This window comes from Fusarium keratoplasticum, chromosome 9 (genome assembly GCF_025433545.1).
Source record: "Fusarium keratoplasticum isolate Fu6.1 chromosome 9, whole genome shotgun sequence".
Lineage (NCBI taxonomy): Eukaryota > Fungi > Ascomycota > Sordariomycetes > Hypocreales > Nectriaceae > Fusarium > Fusarium keratoplasticum.
Genome location: NC_070537.1, coordinates 768,283 through 789,483, shown reverse-complemented (window position 1 = coordinate 789,483; position 21,201 = coordinate 768,283). Strand labels below are relative to the sequence as shown.

The following is a 21,201-nucleotide window of genomic DNA, read 5'->3' as shown; positions in this document are numbered from 1 at the left end:
TGCTCTTGCCGTTCCCATTGGCATCCGCAGCCTTTGGGCGCGCGGCCCGTGTGCAAATGTCCTCAGTCGACGCGTTCTAAGAGGAACCAGTGATCGACCGAGGTGAGCCAAGCAAGGTACCTGCCTTGGAAGAGAGGGGATGGCATGTGGGAGAGAGGGGGATCTCCCAAGGGGAAAACATGGGGTGAAAACACCACTAAAACAAATACCCGATAGAAATGACGAAAATGGGCTTTCGACGACGGGGAAGGGCCCACGAAAAGATGAGCTGTTTAACGCCCATCACCGCCTCCAGAATGCAACATGGAAGAAAAAACATGTACCTTACCTGGACCCGGGTCCTGGGCCATCCATGCAATGGCCCACAATAGCTACAGATGGTATACCTTTAACCCAACGACACGGAGGCGGCGGTCTGAGGTACTCGCAGTGTACCCGGCACGTAGCGTGAATTGCTTTCCCGCCGTGTCCCAGTTTGGATTCACAAAGCCCTTTTTGTGATACTTGGCGGTTGCACAAGCTTGGATGGGGTAAATGCTCTGAAATGAAACCCGCTCGTCCACGGGACGACGAGGTTGGTAAGGGAATATGCGACGCTGGCTATTGGTCGTTGGATGATAATTAATCGTACATCAAGCCAGTGGTGAAGGCCAAGGATACCCTTTGAGGCAGGGGAATGCACTTTGCCAGCCTTAATGCTACCGCATTGCACTATTCCGGTAACCCCCCTGACACCCATGTCCCTGCTTCCCGTTCTGAACGATTCCTATGAAGTCAAGCCGCCTTTTTCTTTTTCTTTTTTGATCTCGGTACACAGTTGGCAATCTGTTGGAATGCCGAGGAGGAGTCAGAGTCTTGTATGAACTTGGCCTAGCAATGATGTTTAGGCTCACTCTTTCTCAGCTTCCCCTCAGTCAGTGTGACCTGCTCCCTCCTGGTTCTTGAACACACTGGCCAATGCAATTTAACTCTTTTTAACCCTCATCTACTCTTTAAGCCACCAGGTAAACTGTCTATCCCGAAAATGGATGGGCCCTTGGACTTGGGCTTGAAAAGCTTAATAACCTTGATCGCCTCTGCCCGCCCCCCTCTCTCTCTCTCTCATATCTCAGCTCGGTTGAGTGATCCCAATGGTAACACATCCTTCAACTCAGACTGAGCTGAGGCGATTCTAAGACCTTTTCAAGTCTAAACACTCTGCGGCTCAAGGATGCGAGTTACTCCGCGACATTTGCCGACACGGTTCGGACCCCCACATTCTTGCCATCGTTTCGGGTCTCGACTTGAAGCGTGGGAGTGTGACCCTTAATTTGGGCCAAGTGTCGCGGGTCTCACACGCAGTGGCATTCCCAAGCAAGGAGTTGGTGGTCGCTCAGGCTTTTGCGGGCCCTGTGGCATTATCCCCAAGTGATGGGAGCTTATTATGGCCGCAAGGCTTGCTGCAATGGTGGCGTTGCATTCGAGATGGGGGCGTAGGTGGGAAGCGAGCTGGCAGGGCTTTGACCTCGATGAGAAGGAATGGGATGTTACCTTTCATGCACAACATTCTCCTGTCATCCATAGAAGCCATTTCGAACCTGGCCCTACTCTTGTCTGTGTGTCCGTGCCCATCCGCGTATAGATGGGAGCAGATATAGACACCAACTCGGCATGCCGCCGAGGCTATCATGTGTTAATCTCCATCCGCATCTATGCATTTTATGGTATCCAGTAGTATTCGTCGGTTATGGATATCCCTATTATAAAAAGTCGATATTCTTCTCTAGCTTCTTCTGACCATTTATTTACGCTGTTATGGCATGAAGGCCCGCGAAATAGCAAAGTTTTTTATATCGTAGGTATTCTAGATGCGGGTTGTAATTGAGTTGCGCGGGAGGTTCCGGCACTAAGGTCGATCACCAGCCTTAAAAACGCGGGCAACCTGGAATGGGGAGGCTTTAGCGTTCTAGAAACTCGTCGAGACGTGGAAGTATTTCAATAGGGGATAAAGGATCTAATTGACATGTGATGGTCACCTCACTTCTTGAAGTTATGCCTAATTGAGTGTCTTCAATCAGGATCGATATCTCGGTACTTGGCTCCATTCCTTGGTCCAAGTTTCAAGCTTAGATGTCCCACCAAGAAAGGGTGTCTAGGTCTCAAAATGTCGATTTTTAACCAGTGCTCAGTATAGGCTTGCTCTCCGACCCGTCTTTTCATCCTGGGGGAGAAGAAATGTGATATTTTGCTCTGAGCTTGTCCTCCACTGGTTACCTACCCTACGATCCAATATGTGTAAAGCTGAAAGCGCGTAAAACACACCAATCGGCGAAAGCAAGTGATAATCTCCTTCAGACTTTACGACCTGATGATACTCTAATTGTTAAAAAAAAAACCATTGCCGGGATTGTGTGATCCTATTGTTGGATTCATAGGGTCCTTCATCCGCAACGGGCCGACCTGCATTTTCGCTGCTTTCTCATTGGTAGCGGAGGGTTGCGTTCAACTTCTAACTCCACCATAAGCTCACTCACTCAACTTTGGCCTCACTTTGAAACTGGGCCGACAACCATGAACGGCCTCTTTTTTAACCAGCATCTAGCTGGCCAGAATCTCACGACCGGTGCGAAGTCAAAGGGCAACTCGGGTGGGGCTGCAGACGCCGCCATCGAGAACCTCATCTCGACCTTTAACGAGCTCAACAGTAACGTTATCGATGAGCTTCATGAAGAGCCTAGTCCACTCGAGTTTATGCGATATGTTTCCCGCAACACGCCGTTTGTGATCAGGGATGGGGCATCCTCGTGGAAGGCCTGTCGGGAATGGAACTCGGCTTATCTGCTCTCTGCGCTCAAGGGTCAATCTGTCAACGTTGCTGTGACACCTTACGGGTTCGTACAGTGCGGACATGGCCTGGTAAAGGATGGATGCTGATGATCACATAGCAATGCGGATATGCCAACCGTTCCTCCTGGCGAGGATTCTCCTGTCTTTGCTAAACCCCACTACGAAGATGAGCCTTTTGAGGAGCTCCTCGAATATGTTGTTCGTCAAGAGACGGACCCCGACTTTCCTAGTGATGCAGAGATTCGATACGCACAAACTCGCAAGTAATCTGTATTCCGTAAGCTGGCTCATACTGAACAGGTCCCAGAGAACGACAATCTCCGCGATGAGTACGTCACCCTCTTCTCAGACGTCCAGAAGGACATCCCTTTTGCAAGGATAGCACTGGACAAGAGCCCTGACGCCGTCAACCTGTGGATCGGCAACTCCAAGTCAGTCACAGCAATGCACAAGGACAACTATGAAAACATCTACGTCCAGGTCCTGGGAAGAAAGCACTTTGTCCTGCTCCCCTCGCTGTGCCACCCCTGCGTCAACGAGCAGCCCCTGAGGTCTGCTACCTACAAGCGAGGTGATGACGGCTTGCAGCTTGTGATGGACTCGGACGATAAGGCTGTGCCTTTTGCGATCTGGGATCCTGAGAAGCCGGAGCAGAATGCCACGCGGTTCTCTCACCTTGCTAAACCCCTGCGAGTTACTTTGAACCCGGGAGACATGCTGTACCTCCCAGCTATGTGGTAAGATGATACGTTCAAGTTGATATCCAGATACTCATACGTCCAAGGTATCACAAGGTATCGCAGTCGTGCGCCGAAGAGGATGAAGGCTTTGTACTTGCTGTCAACTACTGGTAAATCCCATCAAACTCCTCTCGGTCCTAGGAACTAATATTGTCCAGGTACGATTTGGACTTTACCGGTCCCCTGTATCCTACATCAACATTCGTTCGTGACATCAGCCTGGGAAATCGTGCACAAGCAAGCGCAGAATAACAAATGCCCCAAATCTATTTTCGCCAATAAAATATCTACCTATTACTTCCGCTTGGCTATCCTCTTCTGCGCCCTAAGCTCCTTCTTCATCCTGGGGTCCACGATTCTGTAACGACCCTTGACACCCTTTGGCCGTCCCTTGATACCACGGTTGAGACCGCGCGCCACGACGAGCTTGGCGGCCTGCTTGGGCTTCTTGCGGGCAGCCTTGGCCATCAACCTGGAGATGCTGTCCGACTTCTCCTTCTCCGTCATGTTCTCGTCGTTGTTGAGAATGTCCGACTTCTTCTTGAGCTTCTCCAGCCTCTGCGCGGTCTTGAACTTCTTGCGAGCCTTGGCTTCCCGCACCTTCTTGATGGGGCGGGCGTTGAAGGCCCTCATCTTCTCCTTGATAGCCTGGGCGGCAGCCTTGGTGATGGGCTTCTGGAGCTTGTCATGTCTCGACTCGTCATCGATGAACCACTCAGGTAGGCCGTCGCGGTCTCGGAAGGCGTATTTGTTGAATCCGTCGTCAATGGCATCGTGAGTTGTCTTTTGTCCTGTGGCGAGCTGGTGTGCCAGCGTCATGGCTTCGGCCGTGATGATATCGATATCTGAAAATGTTAGCTCCCTGTCCTCATTCATGCCAAAGTGAGTAAAGCACTTACCGAGTCGGCCATCGGCCTTTCGCTTGTCCTGGTCCCAGTCGTCCTCCTCATCCCGCTTAACTACTTCAAACCCATCCCCAGCGTCTTCCATCTCAGAGTCAGAGTCAGCTACCACCTCTTCCTGCTTGGCAGGTGTCTTTGTCTTGCGGTTCTTGGCTTGTTGTGCAACAGCAGCCTCTGCAGCCCGGTCCATCTCTTCGTCAGCGCTGTCCTCGGCGTTAACTTCCTCCTCAGGCTCAGGAACAATGCCTGTTAGTCCCTGAAAGATGTCTTGGTTGAAGAAGGCCGTTGCCTTCTTGGACAATCCATTGGCACCCTGTGAGGAGTCCAGGTCTCGGATAAGTCCAGATGAAGGGCCCTCTTCGTCGTCATCAGATGAGTCGTCATCCTCATCAAGTTCTGAAGAATCATCTTGCTCCTCCTGTGCCTCATCCGCAGACAATCCTTCCCACTCATCATCGCCGTGTTCTTTGCGCGCCTTCTTCGCCCGGTACTTGGCATCAGCCTCGGACTTGCGCTCTCTGAACTGTTCGTACATGGAATCAAGTTCCCGCTCGAGGCGATCCTCTTCAGCGTCACTCTCATCCGTCTCCCCAGAGGATCCAAGGCCACTGTCCTGGTCTTTCCTGGCAGTCGAGCCTGAGACGATGGCCATCTTACCACGGTTCAACCGTCGCATGGCGTCCGTCTTGTCGACCTTCTTGAGAGAGAACATGGCTCCTTCACCGATAGGGCCAGATTCCTCCATACCGATATCCATGGGAGCAGTCATGTTGAGCTGCATTCGAACAATCTCTCGCTGTTTCCGCTCATTCTCCTTGCGCTTCTCTCGCTTCTTCTTCGAGTTTTCTTTGTCCTTCATTGCTTGCAGCTCCTCTTGGATCTTGAGTTCCTCGTCCATAGACTCAACCTCAGCCACTTCCTCAGGCTCCTCTGTTGCAGTCTCCTTTGTCTTGAACCCAAAGATCTCCCGGACCTTCAAGCGCCACTTGAGCAGGAGCTTAAAGTCCTTTCGGCCAAGCACTCGGAGATCATCACAGCAGTTTCGAATCTCCGGAGTGGTTTCGGGGAGCTTATCCAGCGCAGCCAGTGCCACATCGCCGTTCAGGGGTTGCTGGAAGGTGAGCTTGTTGTAGCTTCCGAGTACTGCGATAGGGTCCGTAGTCTGAATGAACTCGCTTGCCGGCATTTCCTTGAACTGTGTATAGTCACCCTCCTCGTAACCGTCTCGCTTTCGCTTTTTGACCTCGGGGTTGTAGACCTTGGCTTCGTTGTTTGGGGTCGCGCCAGTAAGCTCTGCAAAGACGGCTCGTGGATCGAGGAATCGAGGATCGATCTTCTTCGGGGCCTTGTAGCCTCTGCAGACGACGAAAATTTCGGCCGAGACGTTTCTGGAGGACGGGGGCTTGGTTGCTTCGACCTTGGTGAAGAGCTGGTTGAGAACCCATAGCAGGGGATTGTAGTCCTTCGATCTGAAGACCTTGGTCACAAAGGTACCTCCCTCGATGAGGAACTCCGTTGCCAGCTTCATTGCCTGAAGTGCCAGCTCCGCCTGGTTGAAAGAATCCTGCGCCCAGGCAGTACCGACGTTGGGAGCACCATCGTGCAACACAGTATCGGCCTTCCATGTCTTGAAGTGTTGTCGAATCGTAGCGCGACACTTTTCGGTCGTGATATCGCTCTGGAAAGTGATGACTCGGGGGATGGGCTTGATCGGAGCCAAATCGACACCGACGATAAGACTGTTGGGGGGCATCACCTCGGCTGCGACCTGGCACCATGACTGCGAGATGTGAGCTCAAGTTGGTCGACCGAGAATTGCAATACTTACACCAGGAGCAGCGCAAAGATCCAGAAGGACCTTGCTCTTCTCCAGGAAGCCATACTTCTTGTTCAATTGAACAAGCTTAAAGGCAGCTCGAGCACGATAGCCCTTTTCCTTGGCCAACTTGTACCACTTATCCAAGCGGCCCTTGCCGTGCTTCTTTTGGATCGCCATCTTGACGGCGTTGGGGCAAAAGAATTGATCGGAGCGACCTACTCTGTAGCACGAGAGGCTTCCCAAAAAGTCCCCGCGACACCAGAAATTTTGCGACACGGTCAGCCTTATCGGCTTCTCACGTGGAGATAAGCCCAGCACCTGCCATTTTTTTCTTGCGCCTCGGTTTTGCTGGCATGCGCTCAACGTCCCGCCAGTTTGGTGGGTGGATCTCGCTTACCTAATAAGTCAATGCCTCCTCGGCATTGCATTGCATTGGCAGATGGATGAGCACTTGAATGATATCAGAACTTCGATAGAAAACGGACCACCCGATAACGACTCGATCTTGGATGCTACACACTCTTACCGGCCATTGTCAACTTTAACTCGGGCGTGTCGACGGCCCTCAACACCAAGACTTTGAGCCTCGAACATCACCGGACGGCGATCCACAGCCATGAGCGGACGAGTCCTCGCTGCAGGGCTCCGGCCTGTGGCTCGGCGTGCGGCTATTCACCCTGCTCGACATCTACATCGTCATTCTACGGGCGGACTCCTCCAGGCCGATGCAACGATACGAGCGACTCGGAAGCGTATGTGGTACGGTGGCAACGCTTTTCACAATGCCGTCACCGCTAGGAATGTCTCGTTTGCGAGATTCTTGCCCAAGCTCATGGTCAAGTTTCTCAGAGTGCCAGCAATGTTTGGCGGCGTAGCTATCGGTGCTTTCGCTTGGGTTCAATATCAAGCTGCTCGTACGTTTAGCCTTCAATCATGATCTGGAGTCGTTATACTGACTCGTGACCAGAGGCCGGTACCTTCGCCATCAACCTCTTCAACACGACCACCGATACGGTCACCGGTGCTGCCTCGAGCCTCTTCGGCGGCGCCAAGGATATTGCTGAGCAGATTCATCAGGGCTGGGAAAATACAAAAGAACAGGCTGAATTACCCGATTGGGTCAAACAAGTTCTTCGACTTCATGAAGATATCGGCACCGGTGGATCCGGCGGCTCAGGCGGTGGCGGTGACCCAAAGCAGAGCAGAGTTGGTGCCGCAGCTGTCGCCGGCGCTTCAGCTGCCGCCTATGGATATGAGAAGTCAAACACCGATGATCCTCGTGATGGCGAAGAGGCGGCCAAGGACGACCAGATGATGATTCTGACCAAGAAAATGATCGAGATTCGAAGCATATTACAGAAGATTGGGCAGTCGAGCACCCTGACCCTTCCCTCGATCGTCGTCATTGGCTCTCAGTCATCCGGAAAGAGTTCTGTTCTGGAAGCAATTGTTGGTCACGAATTTCTTCCCAAGGGCTCAAACATGGTCACACGACGACCTATTGAGCTGACTCTCGTCAACACTCCATCTTCCAAGGAGGAGTATGGCGAATTCCCCGATCTCGGCCTACGACGCATCACAGACTTCTCATCTATTCAGAGGACATTGACCGAACTCAACCTTGCCGTCCCCGACACCGAGTGTGTCTCTGATGACCCAATTCATCTCACCATCTATTCCCCCAACGTTCCTGACCTGTCACTCATTGACCTGCCTGGTTACATTCAAGTTGTCGGACAAAACCAGCCGTTGCAATTGAAGCAAAAAATTACTGAGCTCTGCGACAAGTACATTCAGCCCCCCAATGTGATCCTCGCCATCTCGGCCGCCGATGTGGACCTGGCGAACTCGACTGCTCTGCGAGCATCCCGCAGAGTTGATCCTCGAGGCGAGCGAACCATTGGTGTTGTCACAAAGATGGATCTGGTTGACCCTGTACGTGGTGCTGCCATTCTCAACGACCAGCAGTACCCCTTGAGGCTGGGCTACGTTGGTGTTGTGCCCAAGGCTCCGCAAAGCCAGGGTCTGTTCAAGATCGGCTCTACAAACCTTCTCTCCGACATTGTCCGGAACGAGAATGCCTTCTTCTCGTCTCATCCCATGGAGTTTGGCCCCGAAGCCGGCGTAAATGTGGGAACCACAACGCTGCGCAAGAAGCTCATGCATGTTCTGGAGCAGACCATGTCTTCTAGCCTGCAGGGCACAAGCGACGCTATCCGACAAGAGCTGGAGGAGGCTACCTACGAGTTCAAGGTGCAATACAACGATCGCCCACTCTCAGCTGAGTCGTACCTCGCTGAAAGCCTCGACGCCTTCAAGCACTCGTTCAAGCAGTTCGCAGAAGAATTCGGCCGACCTCAAATGCATGAGCTCTTGAAGCAGGAGTTGGACCAAAAGGTTCTTGACTTGCTTGCAGCTAGGTACTGGAATAAGCCTATCGATGATCTGTCGTTGGCCAAGCCTGACCTCGACAACCTGGCGGATCTTCCCAAGGCTGATCCCGACTCCCTTTACTGGCACCGACAGCTCGATGCGTCCACCTCCGCACTTACGAAGCTCGGCGTTGGACGTCTGGCGACGACAGCTGTTGCATCTTCGATCCAGGCACATATTGATTCCCTCATCGCCCACTCCAGCTTTTCCACCCATCCCTTCGCTCGCCAGGCCATCATGGAAGCTGCCTCTACCATCCTCAATGAGCGGTTCTACAGCACAAGTGATCAGGTGGAGAACTGTATCAAGCCATACAAGTTTGAGATTGAACTTGAGGACAGAGAATGGGCCAAGGGACGAGACCACGTCGGTGGTGTTCTCAAGAAGGAGCTACAGGACTGCGAGGCAGCCATGAAGCGACTCGAGGACACTGTCGGTGGACGACGAAAGCTGAAGGAGGTCATTGCCTTTGTCGACAAGGCTCGAAAGGGCGAGATTGTGGTGGAGGGTGATGGACGAAGCGGCGCTGGCGGCTTCAGTGCAGCTCTTCTGGGCAAGGGTAAGTAAACGAAGAGATCCTGGGGAGACGAGTGCTAATTATGATATAGGACGTGAGGCTGTCTTCCTTCGTGACAGAGCCGACATCATCAAGATGCGTCTGCTTGCAGTCAAGTCCAAGCAGTGCGCCAACCTCAAGAACAAGTACTACTGCCCCGAGGTCTTCCTCGATGCTGCCGCTACCAAGCTGGCCTCCACTGCGGTCCTCTTCCTTAACGTTGAGCTCCTCTCCGAGTTCTACTACAACTTCCCCCGTGAGCTGGACCTCCGCCTCGGCCGCCACCTGTCCCAGGAGCAGATCGAGAAGTTTGCCAAGGAGGACCCCAAGATCCGCCGACATCTCGAGGTCATCCGCCGCAAGGAGCTGCTTGAGCTGGTCCTCGAGAAGATGGAGAGCCTGCGGCAGCTCGACGGCCGCGGCGACCGTGACCGCATGACCAGGAGGGATTCTGGAAAGCAGCGTGGTCGCTGGGGTCTATTCTAAGCTGCCAGTCAGCACCTGATGTGTCCAATACGAGTCATGAGAACCACACTGGGAGTTAGCGGAGTTGACTGCTTGGCTGGCCATTGGATTTAGATTTCTTACTTGCGGTGGTGAGGATCGGATATAACGTCAGGGGGACGCTCAAGTTGTTCACCCGTATGGGTCTCTTCTCGCCCCTGTGCTGTCCATAGTCAAGAGAGGCCCGGATGCTTCAATCCAAAGAGCACATTGAGCGAGGCTGTAGATAGGTGTGCTTTCGTTACGTGCAAGGATACCCTCCTCAATAACATGACTATTCCATTCCATGCAACCAAAAAAAAATGATGGCGATCAATTACTCCTGAATCCTATCTGTCGTGACATGTTCATCTGATATCCAAGTAATGAAATAGGACATCTATCTGGCAACAGCCTTGGTTATATGTATCTTCCCCCCCCTCTCTAGTATACCATCGTCTATACCGTTATGCCCTCCCATCGGTACTCATCTGCAGTGTCACCTCCCATCGAACGCTTCCACCGTGACCGTAGCCTTCGCCCAGGCGATTTTGAATCAACGCCGAGATACGGCTACGCAACTTGCTGAGTGACATCTCGTCGTAGCCCTTGACCACACTCAGCTTGAGATTGGCCATGCAAAGGCCGTAGTGGACCTGCCAGAACTGGGCATCGTCAATTGCAACAATACTGGGCTCTGTCTCAATCTCACGCAGGACAGCGCTGACGCCGTTGTTACCGCCGTTACCACCATAGGACATGAGCAACATGAGGCCCTGAGCCACGGCGAGACGCATGCCCAGGGCGAACATGGCAAAAGAGATGACAGCGCAGATTAGGCGGTCGAGCCATGTGTAGAGGGCAATGGAGAGAAGGGGTAGCAGAGCAATTAGGGCAGAGAAGGATAGAGTGAGGAAGTGGAAGGGGTTGGAGAGAACGCTGGGGAGAGAGGCAAGGTAGGAGACACGCATGATCTTGGCAATGCGAGCGTGGTTTCGAAGACCATACGCAGAGACCAGTGTGCTAACCATGGCAGCAGCAGAGACAAAGTCAATGGAACCATCTGGGCCCTCATGACCATGTGCATGGTGAGCCTCGTGGTTACCAAGAGACTCGAGGAAGTGCTTGAGAGCATGCGAGACAAGATCGAATCCACCAAAGAGGAGGAAGATTGACATGGCAAAACCAGCCAGAACCTCTGCTCTCTCAAGGCCAAATGGATGGCGAATGCTGCTGCGGCGCCAGACCTCAAAGTTGCCGAGAACGTCCACCATGACGCAGACAGCGGCACTTCCGGCATCAAAGAAGACAAGGTGTGAGAGCGCTGTTGTAGCGAGAGAGCCCTCGGAGCGGAAGAAGACGTATGTAGCAACGGCAAGATGGCAGAGACTCCAGTAGCAGTGGATGCGCTGGTCCTTGGTCATGCTCTTCCATGCTTCGCGGATGGTCGGGATAGGAAGAGACGCCGGCAGAACAGGCGGAGGCCTTTGAGGTGGTTCCTTGAAGATCTGGTGTTGTGACGAGATGCTACTGTGCTTGTATCGGTGACCACGACGTTGTCCAATGTTCTAGGAGAGCGTTAGCACTCAAGGCATAGATACCGACTTGTCCAAGAGAACAACCACATACCGACTTGACAGGAGCAGTTGATATCACTTGTGTCTGAAAGTTGAAGGGATTCTTGGGAGCAGCGGCGGAAGAGTCGCCAGCCTCATCTTCGAGACCCATTGTGGGAAGTGATAAGGAGGATGAAGACGCAGTGGCCGATGGCGGGAAGAGGAGGCTTGGGGTGGACGAGTTGTAAAGAGCGGCGTCGCGATTGAGCTGCCGCTGGATAGCTACAGATTCGGCCTCGACCTCGTCCTCGTCTTGGATATTGATATCGATAAGCGACTGGCGTTTGTTCTGGCTGATATCGTCGTCGCTGTCACCGTGGACAACGAGACTCGGCGGGGCGGGGATGCGAAGCTGAGCACCTGGATGGCTCGACATGTGCTCCTGCTGCTTCCGGAAGGTAGACGCGTCCCCTTGACTCGACCGACGAGGCGATTGGGAATGTAGGGTTCTGTTAGGGACAGAGATGCTATGTCATTGATGTGATTTTTGACTTTGGCGCAGTTCGATTTTCTGCTTGCGGCGATGGCGCGCGTGGTAGAGGAACAAAATGGAAGGCTGATGGAGGATGGAATGCGTTGACGTCGCGATAGAGGTGGAAGGTGGCACAGACTTTCAGGGGTACTCCAGGAGATGCAGGGGTTACAGGGGACTTCGCTGCGCCTAAGCCACATCCCCATACCCGCTGGGGGAGGCTGCAGCGACGCCTGGAGCTCAGTGCGGCAGGCGGGGGTCGGCTAACCTTCAGTGGACGGGACGGAAGGTGGGCGGGCTGTTTCGAAACCATTGTGGCGTCGCGGTTCAACTGCCATCTAGGATCATCGTCATCGTCAAATCTGGCTTCCCCTCCAAGCTTCGTTATCTATCAAGGAATAGGATACGACCGCCAGAAGAGGCCATGCAGAAGACTTCTTTGTATCAATAACGCCAGCTTACGGCACGTATATGCGGCCGTAAACTCGACCCTATTCTTCATCTCGGACGATTGCCGAATCGCATTCATCAACGTTTTCGAAGGACCTCACAGCGACATACTCCCACCACCCGCAACCTCTGATCCGAGCCTCTCGCGACCATGGAGGATACCGCCCGAACGCAGCGCGAAACTTCACCCACACCGTCTCCTTCACACCGACGAGCCCCCTCGAATTCGAGTCTCATGTCCAAGTTCCCCTTTTTGAAATCCTCAGAGAAGCGAGGGGGGCAGGATGGTGCCGCTACCGCCGACAACAACACCACGTCTGCTCCCCGTACTGCACCGAGACCTTCTGCAAGCGTGATTCAGCAGCAGAGAACGCGCCGACGAAGAGGATCTCTCAGAAAAGTTGCGCTGCTTGGCCGGGGAGCGCAACGCGAACGAAGAGAGAGCAGACCCCTGATTATCGATACTTCGCACGCCGCAGCGTATGGTCTCGATCCGGCAGCCATTCAGACCGGGAGTCCTACGCAAATTGAGGCCTTGGACCTTAATGCCACCTCAGAAGACACGTCAGGCACGTCAATTGGAGGATTTACGCCTTTGACAGGGAGCATCGGCTCATCATCTGCGCTGCCCCAAGGAAGTTCGATGTCACAGTCAGTCGCACATACGACATTAAATGTGGATGGAGATGCGGCATCATATACATCAACGGACGAAGAGGATATGCTTCAGATTCCGAGGGGTTCGGCAGCGCTACGGCAAGGACTGTCAATGTCACCAGGACCAGATTCATACTTTGGCAGTTTGAGCTCAGCGGTTTCTCAGCAGCGACGGCGGTCAATCAACCGAGCCAAATCACCCTTGTCATACGGCGGGCTCTCAACCAACACATTACCGCAACACGAGGACTGGGACTATGCCGAAACAGAATGGTGGGGATGGGTGGTGTTATGCGTGACATGGTTTGTGTTCGTTATCGGGATGGGATCCTGCCTCGACGTCTGGAGCTGGGCATGGGACGTGGGCAAAACACCATATGCGCCGCCTGAGCTCGAGGATGACGAGACCTTGCCGATCGTGGGATACTATCCGGCATTAATTATACTTACTGGCGTTATGGCTTGGGTATGGGTTGTTGTAGCCTGGGTCGGCATGAAATACTTTAGGCATGCCAAAATCAGCGGTGACTGAAGAGATGGTGTTGTCGGTTTGAACACCTGCGTTAGATATCAAAACTATCACGCAACCCCTTATTAATAGCAGCACCAACACGAATGAGACCGTAGACCATGCTTTTTCCAACTTGTTGGTCTTGATGTCAGCTCCCGTTTGCTGTGCCTACATCTGCATTCGGCTAGATACTCCAGGTAGGGGTAAATGAAGCTGTTGGTTAAGAAGTTGTTGGCTGTTATACGATTCTTGATTGGGTTTAGGAGGCGAGACCTTCGATGGAGTGTCGAAAGCTAAGCGCCGGTTCGGCGGCAACATACGCCAGGGCAGCCAATCAAGATTGGCCGATGCTCAGCCGTGGCTTTGGTCGATCTCGTTGTGGTTCCCTTCGGCGGGGACCGACAAGCCTCAATCGCGGGAATGACGATGAATCAGAGGGAGCCGCTGCCGGTGCTGGGCGAGTCAAGCTGAAAACCTAGCTACCCAGGCAGGCCTGGGCAGGGCATGTCCCAAGACAGAGTAACCAAGATCCATGCGGAGAGACCGATTCAACACTTGCCTCCACAGCTGAGCAATGCTGTCCCTGCACGATCGTGACCTAGGCTCCAGAGTGGATGTATGAGCGCTGTCAGAGTAGGGTCCACGGCGGGAGAATCTACGTCACTGTCCTCTGCCTGTCGTTGCTAGCGGGAGGAAACGGTGGCAAGCCCATGTCAATACTGGCATCAGCACGATGATGGGGGATGACTGATGAAGAAGAAGCGAGGAGAAAGCCGCAATTTGGTAAACCCGGTCATCCCAGTCAACTCCGAGATTTGCGCTTAGTAAATCTCCGATCTGACTGAACCCCCAGGTGAGAGAGAAGAATGCTTTGTCACCTCCTGCCTGATTCACGCTTGAGCGATAAAACGGTGATGTGCATGAAGGGATCGGCATGACCATTCCCAAGAACGTCGTCAGAGCTGGCTTGGGGAACATCGAGAACTCGCCGCCCCCGGCCGAGACGATCATGCCTGACACGAGCATCGCACTGTGACTCTTACTGTGACTGGGCCAGTAAAACCGAAGGCAATTTGTACTAAAATCACAGTGCGTGAGGCGACGTGGGGGAGAGGGCTGCCAGCCGCGACAAGAGAGAGAGCCAGAGTCCAGAACGAGCTGAGAACCCGGACGGAAATGTGTGCTTGGCGTCCAAGCACAACACGGTCAACCCCCCTCATGCCCTCTCACGCTCTTCCACACTCAAGGTCGACCCATCCTCAGTCATGGGGGAGTGGTCGCTGTTTATAGAAGCTGCAATGGCGACCAGCCCTGACGTGACATTTCAAGGAGCGGACGAGCCTCATCTTTGAAATGGGGGCAGTGGTCTCGTGACAAGTAGTGAGACCCGACCGAGAAGCGAGATGGGAGAGCTGGCCGTGGCATCCTCAGAAAAGGGTGCGGGTAGCGGTGGTGCTTTTTTATCCTTTTGATGTTGCAACGTCGGGTTTCACCTGCATACGAAGCAAGCCACTGCATCAGAACGGCCAGACTGTTTCTCGTATGGAACTCAATTCTTTTTCTTCGAGAGTGCATAAAGTCGAGATTGAGTTAAGCTCCAGAAGCTCCAAGAGAACGTTGGCATCCATCGAGACGACCACATGCTGCTGTTGGCGTCTGTGCATGGATCCATTCTCCAGGTATAGAGACGTTGATATTACCCGTGTACTCCCTGACCTCCAGGCGTTGGTTCGACCCGATGGCACGGAAAACCCTCAAGGAATGAAGCTTCAGAATAGGTATTCCCGGGAGTCGGATCCGAAGCCCTGAGGAGACCCTGCAAGAAGACGACAATAGGTAGCAGAATAATAGACGGAAGGGAGAGCGAGCCCTTGTCGCCCCCAACTGCGCCTGAAACAATTCCACCAGTGACCACAATCAAAATCAAACCACTGAGAAGCCCAACCTCACACTAGACGCAACACCAGCCTGGCATTGCCATCTCGGCTGTCAAACCTTGCTCGGAAAGGCTCATTCATCAATAATTCTCTATTACCTTGTTGCGGCTATTTGCCGCTTTTGCCATCAGACCTCTGTTGATCCATCCACTTGCTCGCAAGATCCACAATCCATCTGTCCGCTGAGGAAAATTGCTGATGAAGGAGGCGAGTGAGAGAGCAGAGAGCGAGAATCGGAACAACGATTTCGAGTGGACAAAGAGACGAGAGATTCTCTCGAGCTGCAGCAGTACATTCATGCTCCTCTTGGCCCAACTCGTCGTTTTCTGCCTGCTGCATTATCCCCTTAGTCACATATTCACCACCAAGCTTGGTCATCACCACTACCACTGAACATCAAGAGGACAACTCTCCGTTTAGACTCGGATTGGAATTCATCTTCGAGATTATCCATTTGCAATACCCTCATCAAGGTGCTCCGCTCCGTAGAGGTAGCAGGTTCTTCCACCGCCACCCACGCACCGCACCGCACCGTACACGCTGGGCTGGGCTGGAGAACACACAGACCCTCCCCCATTTGTCTCCCCCGAGAAGCCCCAAAAGAGACCCCCTAGCGCGCCGCCAAATTCGGTCTCCCCTACAGCGGGCACCAGCGCCAGCACCGTACTGGACCACCTCCAGGTGCCTACGCTCTACCGAAGCCTGGGCTTCCAAAACCCGCCTAAAACCAAACCAGCCTCTTCCTCCTCATTTGCACTCACTCCCTCAACCCTCTTTTCTCCCATCTTCCCCCATCATCCTCCTTCTCCCGCCGAGCCTGCTCACAACGCCATCAAAAAAATCCCTTCATCTCCATCTTCACTTGTCTTTTCTTCTTGTACGTATATACCGTCGCCCGCCCTCGAATATCGCCCTTCCGCCCACGGCATACGTTTCCCCTGCCTGCTCGCGAGCCATCCTGCGCCTATCCGCTCCACCGCGTCACGACCCGTTACGATAACCTCGAAAAAAACTGCCCGACTCGCTCTTCCTTGGCCAGTCCCCCATCGAGGGGTTTGTCCAGAGCCTTCTCCAATCCCGTTTGCCGTCGTATCGTCGCTCTCCCACCGCAAAACTGGCCCAGCTCGCCTGTCGTTATTGGAGGCTCCTGGTCGCCACGCCACTCCGACTTTTGCTTCCTTGAATAATCCCTCCCGCATCCTCCCTCGACTGCCTGGCTCTTCGCTACCTGGCCATCGCCATCAACAGCAACCATGAGGGAAGTCAACTTTAGCATTCCAAACGTCAACAAGGCGTCTGTTGGTATTACCACGGCGCTTTATGATCGAAGGGCCCTGGATTGCACGTCCACTCTCCCCCTCATCAACTCCCTCAACCATCTCGCCTATCTCACCACATCGTCTGCTCGCATCCGCGATATTCTCACTGTCGATGGCGGCATCGAGCGTCTGGTCTGCATCCTGAAGCAGGGTCGCAGTAAGGATATGATGGGAATGTGGAAGTGGAACCTTGCCTTCCAGTGTGTCGTCAATATCGGCGTCCGAGGAACGGAAAACGTCCGCACCCGCGTTGTCGAGGCCGATATGGTCCCCGTCATCGCTACCATCCTCGACAATTACATCAAGGCCATCGACAAGTGCCGTGAAAAGGCAGAGGAGGCCAAGCAGAAGCAGATCCATGACCACCACCACCGCCACAGGAGTCACGAGCATCGCTCAGGCCCCAAGCCCTCAAACTCGGCCTCTTCGTCCGCCTCGTCCTCAACCTCCACCGTCGCCGCTTCTGCTACCTTCGGCCATCGCTCCATTCCTCGCGTCGATGCCGCCGACCAGCGATCGCTTCGTCGTCACGGCCCTCCGCCGTCCATTGACGTTTCAGCTACCTACGCTGGCCCTTCTACCGCCGCTCCTCAGCCCCTACCCCAACAATTGCAACAACAGCCCCTCGATGCTGCTCTGGCGACTCCTCAATACCCCCTTGGCACGCCGGACCGTGCCGTCTCTTTCACACCGACCCGTCACCAGAGCTTGAGGGGCTTTGAGAGTCGTCACGCCACGACTTCAGCTCCCCGTCAGACCATGCAGCCCCTTGCAACTGCAGTCCCAGCGACTGAGACTGTTGAAGGTTTTGTGAGGCCTGTCCGTGATGTCGACCGCCTTGCTTCGATGGCCCCATTCGGCCCCACAGACCTTGCTTCCCAACCGACCTCCCCAACCACACCTCTACCGCCAGCTCAGATGCGCTCGCCGACCGTCCGCCCAGCCTCAGTTCTAGGACCCTCGGGCCGATCTAGAAGACGCCCATCGATCCGTCATCAGAACTCGACTGCTGATGCCGATGACATTAACGGAGACAGCATGCCTTCGGACGAGTCTCCTGAAACCGAAATGACGGGAACCGACAACATGCAGTCTGCCGTTGGGATTCAGGACATCACCATGGAGGACGGTGATGCTATGCTTGCCGGTGCCGCTCTTGATTTGACTACACCCACAGTCTCCGAGACGCACCAGGAAGCCAGCACCTTCAACATCACCCACCGCAGCCCCATGGATGGCAGTATTGCTAACAACAATACTCCCACCCCTGTACCCCCAATTGGGCTTTCGCCTAACCGTCCCGCCATGGCTACTCCTCCTCAGCCTCCCATGCCCGCCACTACTGTCCCTCGATATCTCCTCGACCGCCATTTCGTTCCGAACCCTCAGATGCTCGCAGCCATGCCACGGGAGGAGGATGTACTCATGTCTCTGCAGCTCCTCGCCTACGTCTCCAAATACTGCGGTCTTCGCTCTTACTTCCAGAAGAGTCATCTTGTTCCTCGCCTCAAGATTGGCAAGGAACTCGCCGTGCTCGATGGTGAAGAGGAAGTTCCCGAGGTGTATGACGAGGACGCCGACGATGAGGAGTATCTGCTCCCCAACGACTTTAACCTCTTCCCACTTGTTGAGAAGTTCACAGTTCGCTACCACAGCACTGATATGCAGTACTGGGCTGGTGTTGTTATGAGAAACCTCTGCCGCAAGGACGACACTCGTGGAGGCATCCGCCAGTGTGCATACTACCAGTGTGGCAAGTGGGAAGAGTACACCCGTCAGTTTGCCAAGTGCCGCCGATGCCGGCGGACCAAGTACTGCAGCAAAGAGTGCCAAAAGAGTGCTTGGGCTTTCCACCGCCATTGGTGCGTGGCGGCCACGCAGTAAAGCAATCGGAGCACTTTTTCATGATGATCCGTGACAGCATCAACTCGGCGCAATCTGCGGCATCTCAATGCTTGTTTCACAGTCTTCCAAGGGTTGCAAATGCATTGCACAGCAAAGCGTGTCATGAGCGCATGGCGTTTCCTCTCGATACCACTGGTTTTTGCTTTCTCTTTTCATGGGCGTCTCAAGGCTGGGCATCAACAACGGACGTTGGGTTTGGGGGCATTATCACATGTCATTGCACTTTGAAATTTTCTTGGTTCCTTTTTGCTTGTCGTCTCTTTTCCTCGACTTCTTCCTCACCCTTGGAGGGCTTCCCTTTTTTCTAATTCTTACCCATTGCTTGCCAGGAGCCTCCCAGAGATATTGCCACCCCTGGGCCGCTCCTCGGCGCGAACGGGCATCAAACATATCACGGCCGATGCTCGACATGTATATAGATACCTTTGATTGCTGGCGGCCCACGGGGGGCAATACTCTCGGGGGCCATGGAACTCTGGATATGACTGATGACGGACGGAGAACGACGGGAGGAGCGATTGAAGGAAAGGGGGAGGTACTTGTTTTCGCAGGGTCTGCAGCAGCTGCGTAAAATTGACCTGGAGGTTGGGGGGACATGTCCAACGGCGTTGGAGGACGGTCTCTTGGTTGGTGAAGTGTCCTGAAAAAAGGCTTCATCATCATGGGCGTTGGACCGCGGCGAATGAGGCAGTCGCTACTCAGAATCTTCTACATATTCCTTTGGGTATAGATGAAATGACCAATGAATTCAAACACTCGAGTGCCTGATGGAGTGAGATGTGTTGGGGACGTGGGTATGGACATGAAGACAAAGACATGCCTACACGGCCCACAGGCAATTTTTATGCAGAGTAAACTTGGTCAGATAAAAATGTGAATAGTGACCAAATGGCTTCGATTTACATGTATGAATGAGGACCCGAAACGCCAGCCCTTCTCCTTCATCTCCAGCCTTTTCTTTCAATGGGAATGCCGCCTCCAACAAACTACCTTGCTCAGCAACTCTATCTATCAACTCGAACCCTCTCACCGGGCACCCATGGCCTTCCTCCTGGCCTTGCCGGGCCGCGACTTGGAAACCTTGCTGCCGCCGGCCTTCATCTTCTTGGCGTTGAAGCCGCTCAGGTCGCTGGAGCTCATAGCGTCGCCCGACTTTGCGTGGCGCTTCTTGCCGCCGAAGCCGTACTTTTCGTTCTTCTTGGCTCGCTTGTGGTTGACGGTTCCCGAGCCCGCGCCCATCTGACCACGGCCGGCGCCGGAGCGCTGGTTGTGCTTCTTCATCTCGCTCTCGACGCCCACGTCGAAGAGATCGGCCTCGTTGGTGCCGAGGTCGGCACCGCCAGATTCTTGTCGCTCTAGGAGGATAAATGTCAGCAGGTGAAAAATACAGCATGGAGAGAGTGTGATACTCACTTCGCTTCAGAGTCTTGATCTTCTCGAGGGTCTCGCGCTTGGCCTTTTGGCGCTCCTGGAGCTTGGCGACCTGGACCTGCTTGCCAAACTTCTTGAGGTCGCGTAGCTTGCGGGCCTCGGCGGCGGCCTTCTTGTTGGACGCCTCCTCGACGAGCTTGGCCTTGACCTTTTCCATGTGCGCGTCCTCCTTGACCATCTCGGCAAAGTAGTCCTTGGGGCGGGAGAAGGGAACACCCTCTGCGCGGAGGAGCTTGCGAGCCTGGCGGGCGGCGTCGAGGCTCTGGGAGTAGAAGGCCAGCTCGCGCTGGAGGTCGTCCTGGACGTCGGGGATGGAGGCCGACGTCTCGGACTCGGCGAGGACGGACTGGTGGGTGGCGAAGGGGACGGACTTGTCGGAGGGGATGGCGATGCGGTTGAGGGCGGCGAGGAGGGCGGTGGTGTTGTTGATGGTGAGGCGCTGGTGGGGGATGAGGTCTTCCTTGTCGGCGTCGTCGAGGTCCTCGAGGTCCGACATGGGGATGTCCTCGTCGTCCTCTTCCTCATCCTCATCCTCTTCCTCCTCGTCTGCGACCTTCTTTGCTGCGGGCGAGGCGTTCTTTTTTGACTTGCGGGGAATCTTTTCCTCGAGCTCGATTGACGAGTCCGAGTCGTCGCTGTCGTCGATACCTTCTAGGTTGTACTGGTACTGGTCAGTGTGCCGTTCAAGCTGCGATTTCCCTCCAATTGAGGCCAAAGACAAACCTGGACTTCTTCATCCTCCTCATCTTCATCGTCGTCATCCTCGGCGACCTCGTTCTCGACCTCTTCCTCCTCATCGCTCTCCTCAGCTGCCCCGCGACGAGCAGCCTTGTTGCGCTTCTCAGCCTCCTTCTGTTTCCGCTTCAACTTGAGCTTCTTAAAGTCGGTGCCCTTCTCCGCGGCCAGGGCCATCTTGAGCTTTCCCTTGGTGACCATGATTGCGAAAACTTGAGAAGATGTGGACGTTGGCGCGTTTCTTTGGTGGTCGGTCGCTACAAAGCAAATTGTTTGAGCATTTGGAGCGCCTGCTAAGGAAAAATCTCCAAATTCTGCCGCGCCATGTGGTTCACCGCCTTGACATTTTTTTAGTGGGTCCTTTGCGCTTGCGCTTGTGCATCTACAGCGGAAAGGAAGGTTAGGCCAT

The 21,201-nt window shown here is 54.1% G+C and overlaps 6 protein-coding genes and 1 pseudogene across 7 annotated transcripts, besides 1 other annotated feature; 4 read left to right on the top strand and 3 right to left on the bottom strand.

Annotated features, from left to right (window-relative positions):
* The first annotated feature begins 2,505 nt into the window (after nt 1–2,505).
* Nucleotides 2,506–3,818, top strand: NCS57_01113300 (annotated as a pseudogene). Its single transcript has 5 exons — nt 2,506–2,870; nt 2,925–3,055; nt 3,134–3,563; nt 3,611–3,676; nt 3,725–3,818.
* Nucleotides 2,506–3,818: a sequence feature.
* Nucleotides 3,819–3,860: 42 nt separating this feature from the next.
* On the bottom strand, nt 3,861–6,464 carry NCS57_01113200 (AdoMet-dependent rRNA methyltransferase SPB1; the record flags this gene model as incomplete). The annotated part of the gene is made up of 3 exons (XM_053060854.1): nt 3,861–4,411; nt 4,466–6,248; nt 6,297–6,464. The coding sequence occupies 3 exons, from the start codon at nt 6,462–6,464 to the stop codon at nt 3,861–3,863; spliced, it is 2,502 nt and encodes an 833-aa protein (XP_052909240.1).
* Nucleotides 6,465–6,903: 439 nt separating this feature from the next.
* NCS57_01113100 (uncharacterized protein) lies at nt 6,904–9,762 on the top strand (the record flags this gene model as incomplete). The annotated part of the gene is made up of 3 exons (XM_053060853.1): nt 6,904–7,201; nt 7,255–9,279; nt 9,329–9,762. The coding sequence occupies 3 exons, from the start codon at nt 6,904–6,906 to the stop codon at nt 9,760–9,762; spliced, it is 2,757 nt and encodes a 918-aa protein (XP_052909239.1).
* A 464-nt stretch (nt 9,763–10,226) lies between these two features.
* On the bottom strand, nt 10,227–11,751 carry NCS57_01113000 (uncharacterized protein; the record flags this gene model as incomplete). The annotated part of the gene is made up of 2 exons (XM_053060852.1): nt 10,227–11,327; nt 11,389–11,751. 2 exons carry the CDS (start codon nt 11,749–11,751, stop codon nt 10,227–10,229), a joined length of 1,464 nt encoding a protein of 487 aa, XP_052909238.1.
* Nucleotides 11,752–12,448: 697 nt separating this feature from the next.
* NCS57_01112900 (uncharacterized protein) lies at nt 12,449–13,486 on the top strand (the record flags this gene model as incomplete). Its single annotated transcript, XM_053060851.1, has 1 exon — nt 12,449–13,486. One exon carries the CDS (start codon nt 12,449–12,451, stop codon nt 13,484–13,486), a length of 1,038 nt encoding a protein of 345 aa, XP_052909237.1.
* Nucleotides 13,487–16,655: 3,169 nt separating this feature from the next.
* Nucleotides 16,656–18,605, top strand: NCS57_01112800 (MYND-type zinc finger protein samB; the record flags this gene model as incomplete). The annotated part of the gene is made up of 1 exon (XM_053060850.1): nt 16,656–18,605. The coding sequence occupies one exon, from the start codon at nt 16,656–16,658 to the stop codon at nt 18,603–18,605; it is 1,950 nt and encodes a 649-aa protein (XP_052909236.1).
* A 1,047-nt stretch (nt 18,606–19,652) lies between these two features.
* Nucleotides 19,653–20,993, bottom strand: NCS57_01112700 (uncharacterized protein; the record flags this gene model as incomplete). Its single annotated transcript, XM_053060849.1, has 3 exons — nt 19,653–19,981; nt 20,040–20,718; nt 20,781–20,993. 3 exons carry the CDS (start codon nt 20,991–20,993, stop codon nt 19,653–19,655), a joined length of 1,221 nt encoding a protein of 406 aa, XP_052909235.1.
* Nucleotides 20,994–21,201: the final 208 nt, after the last annotated feature.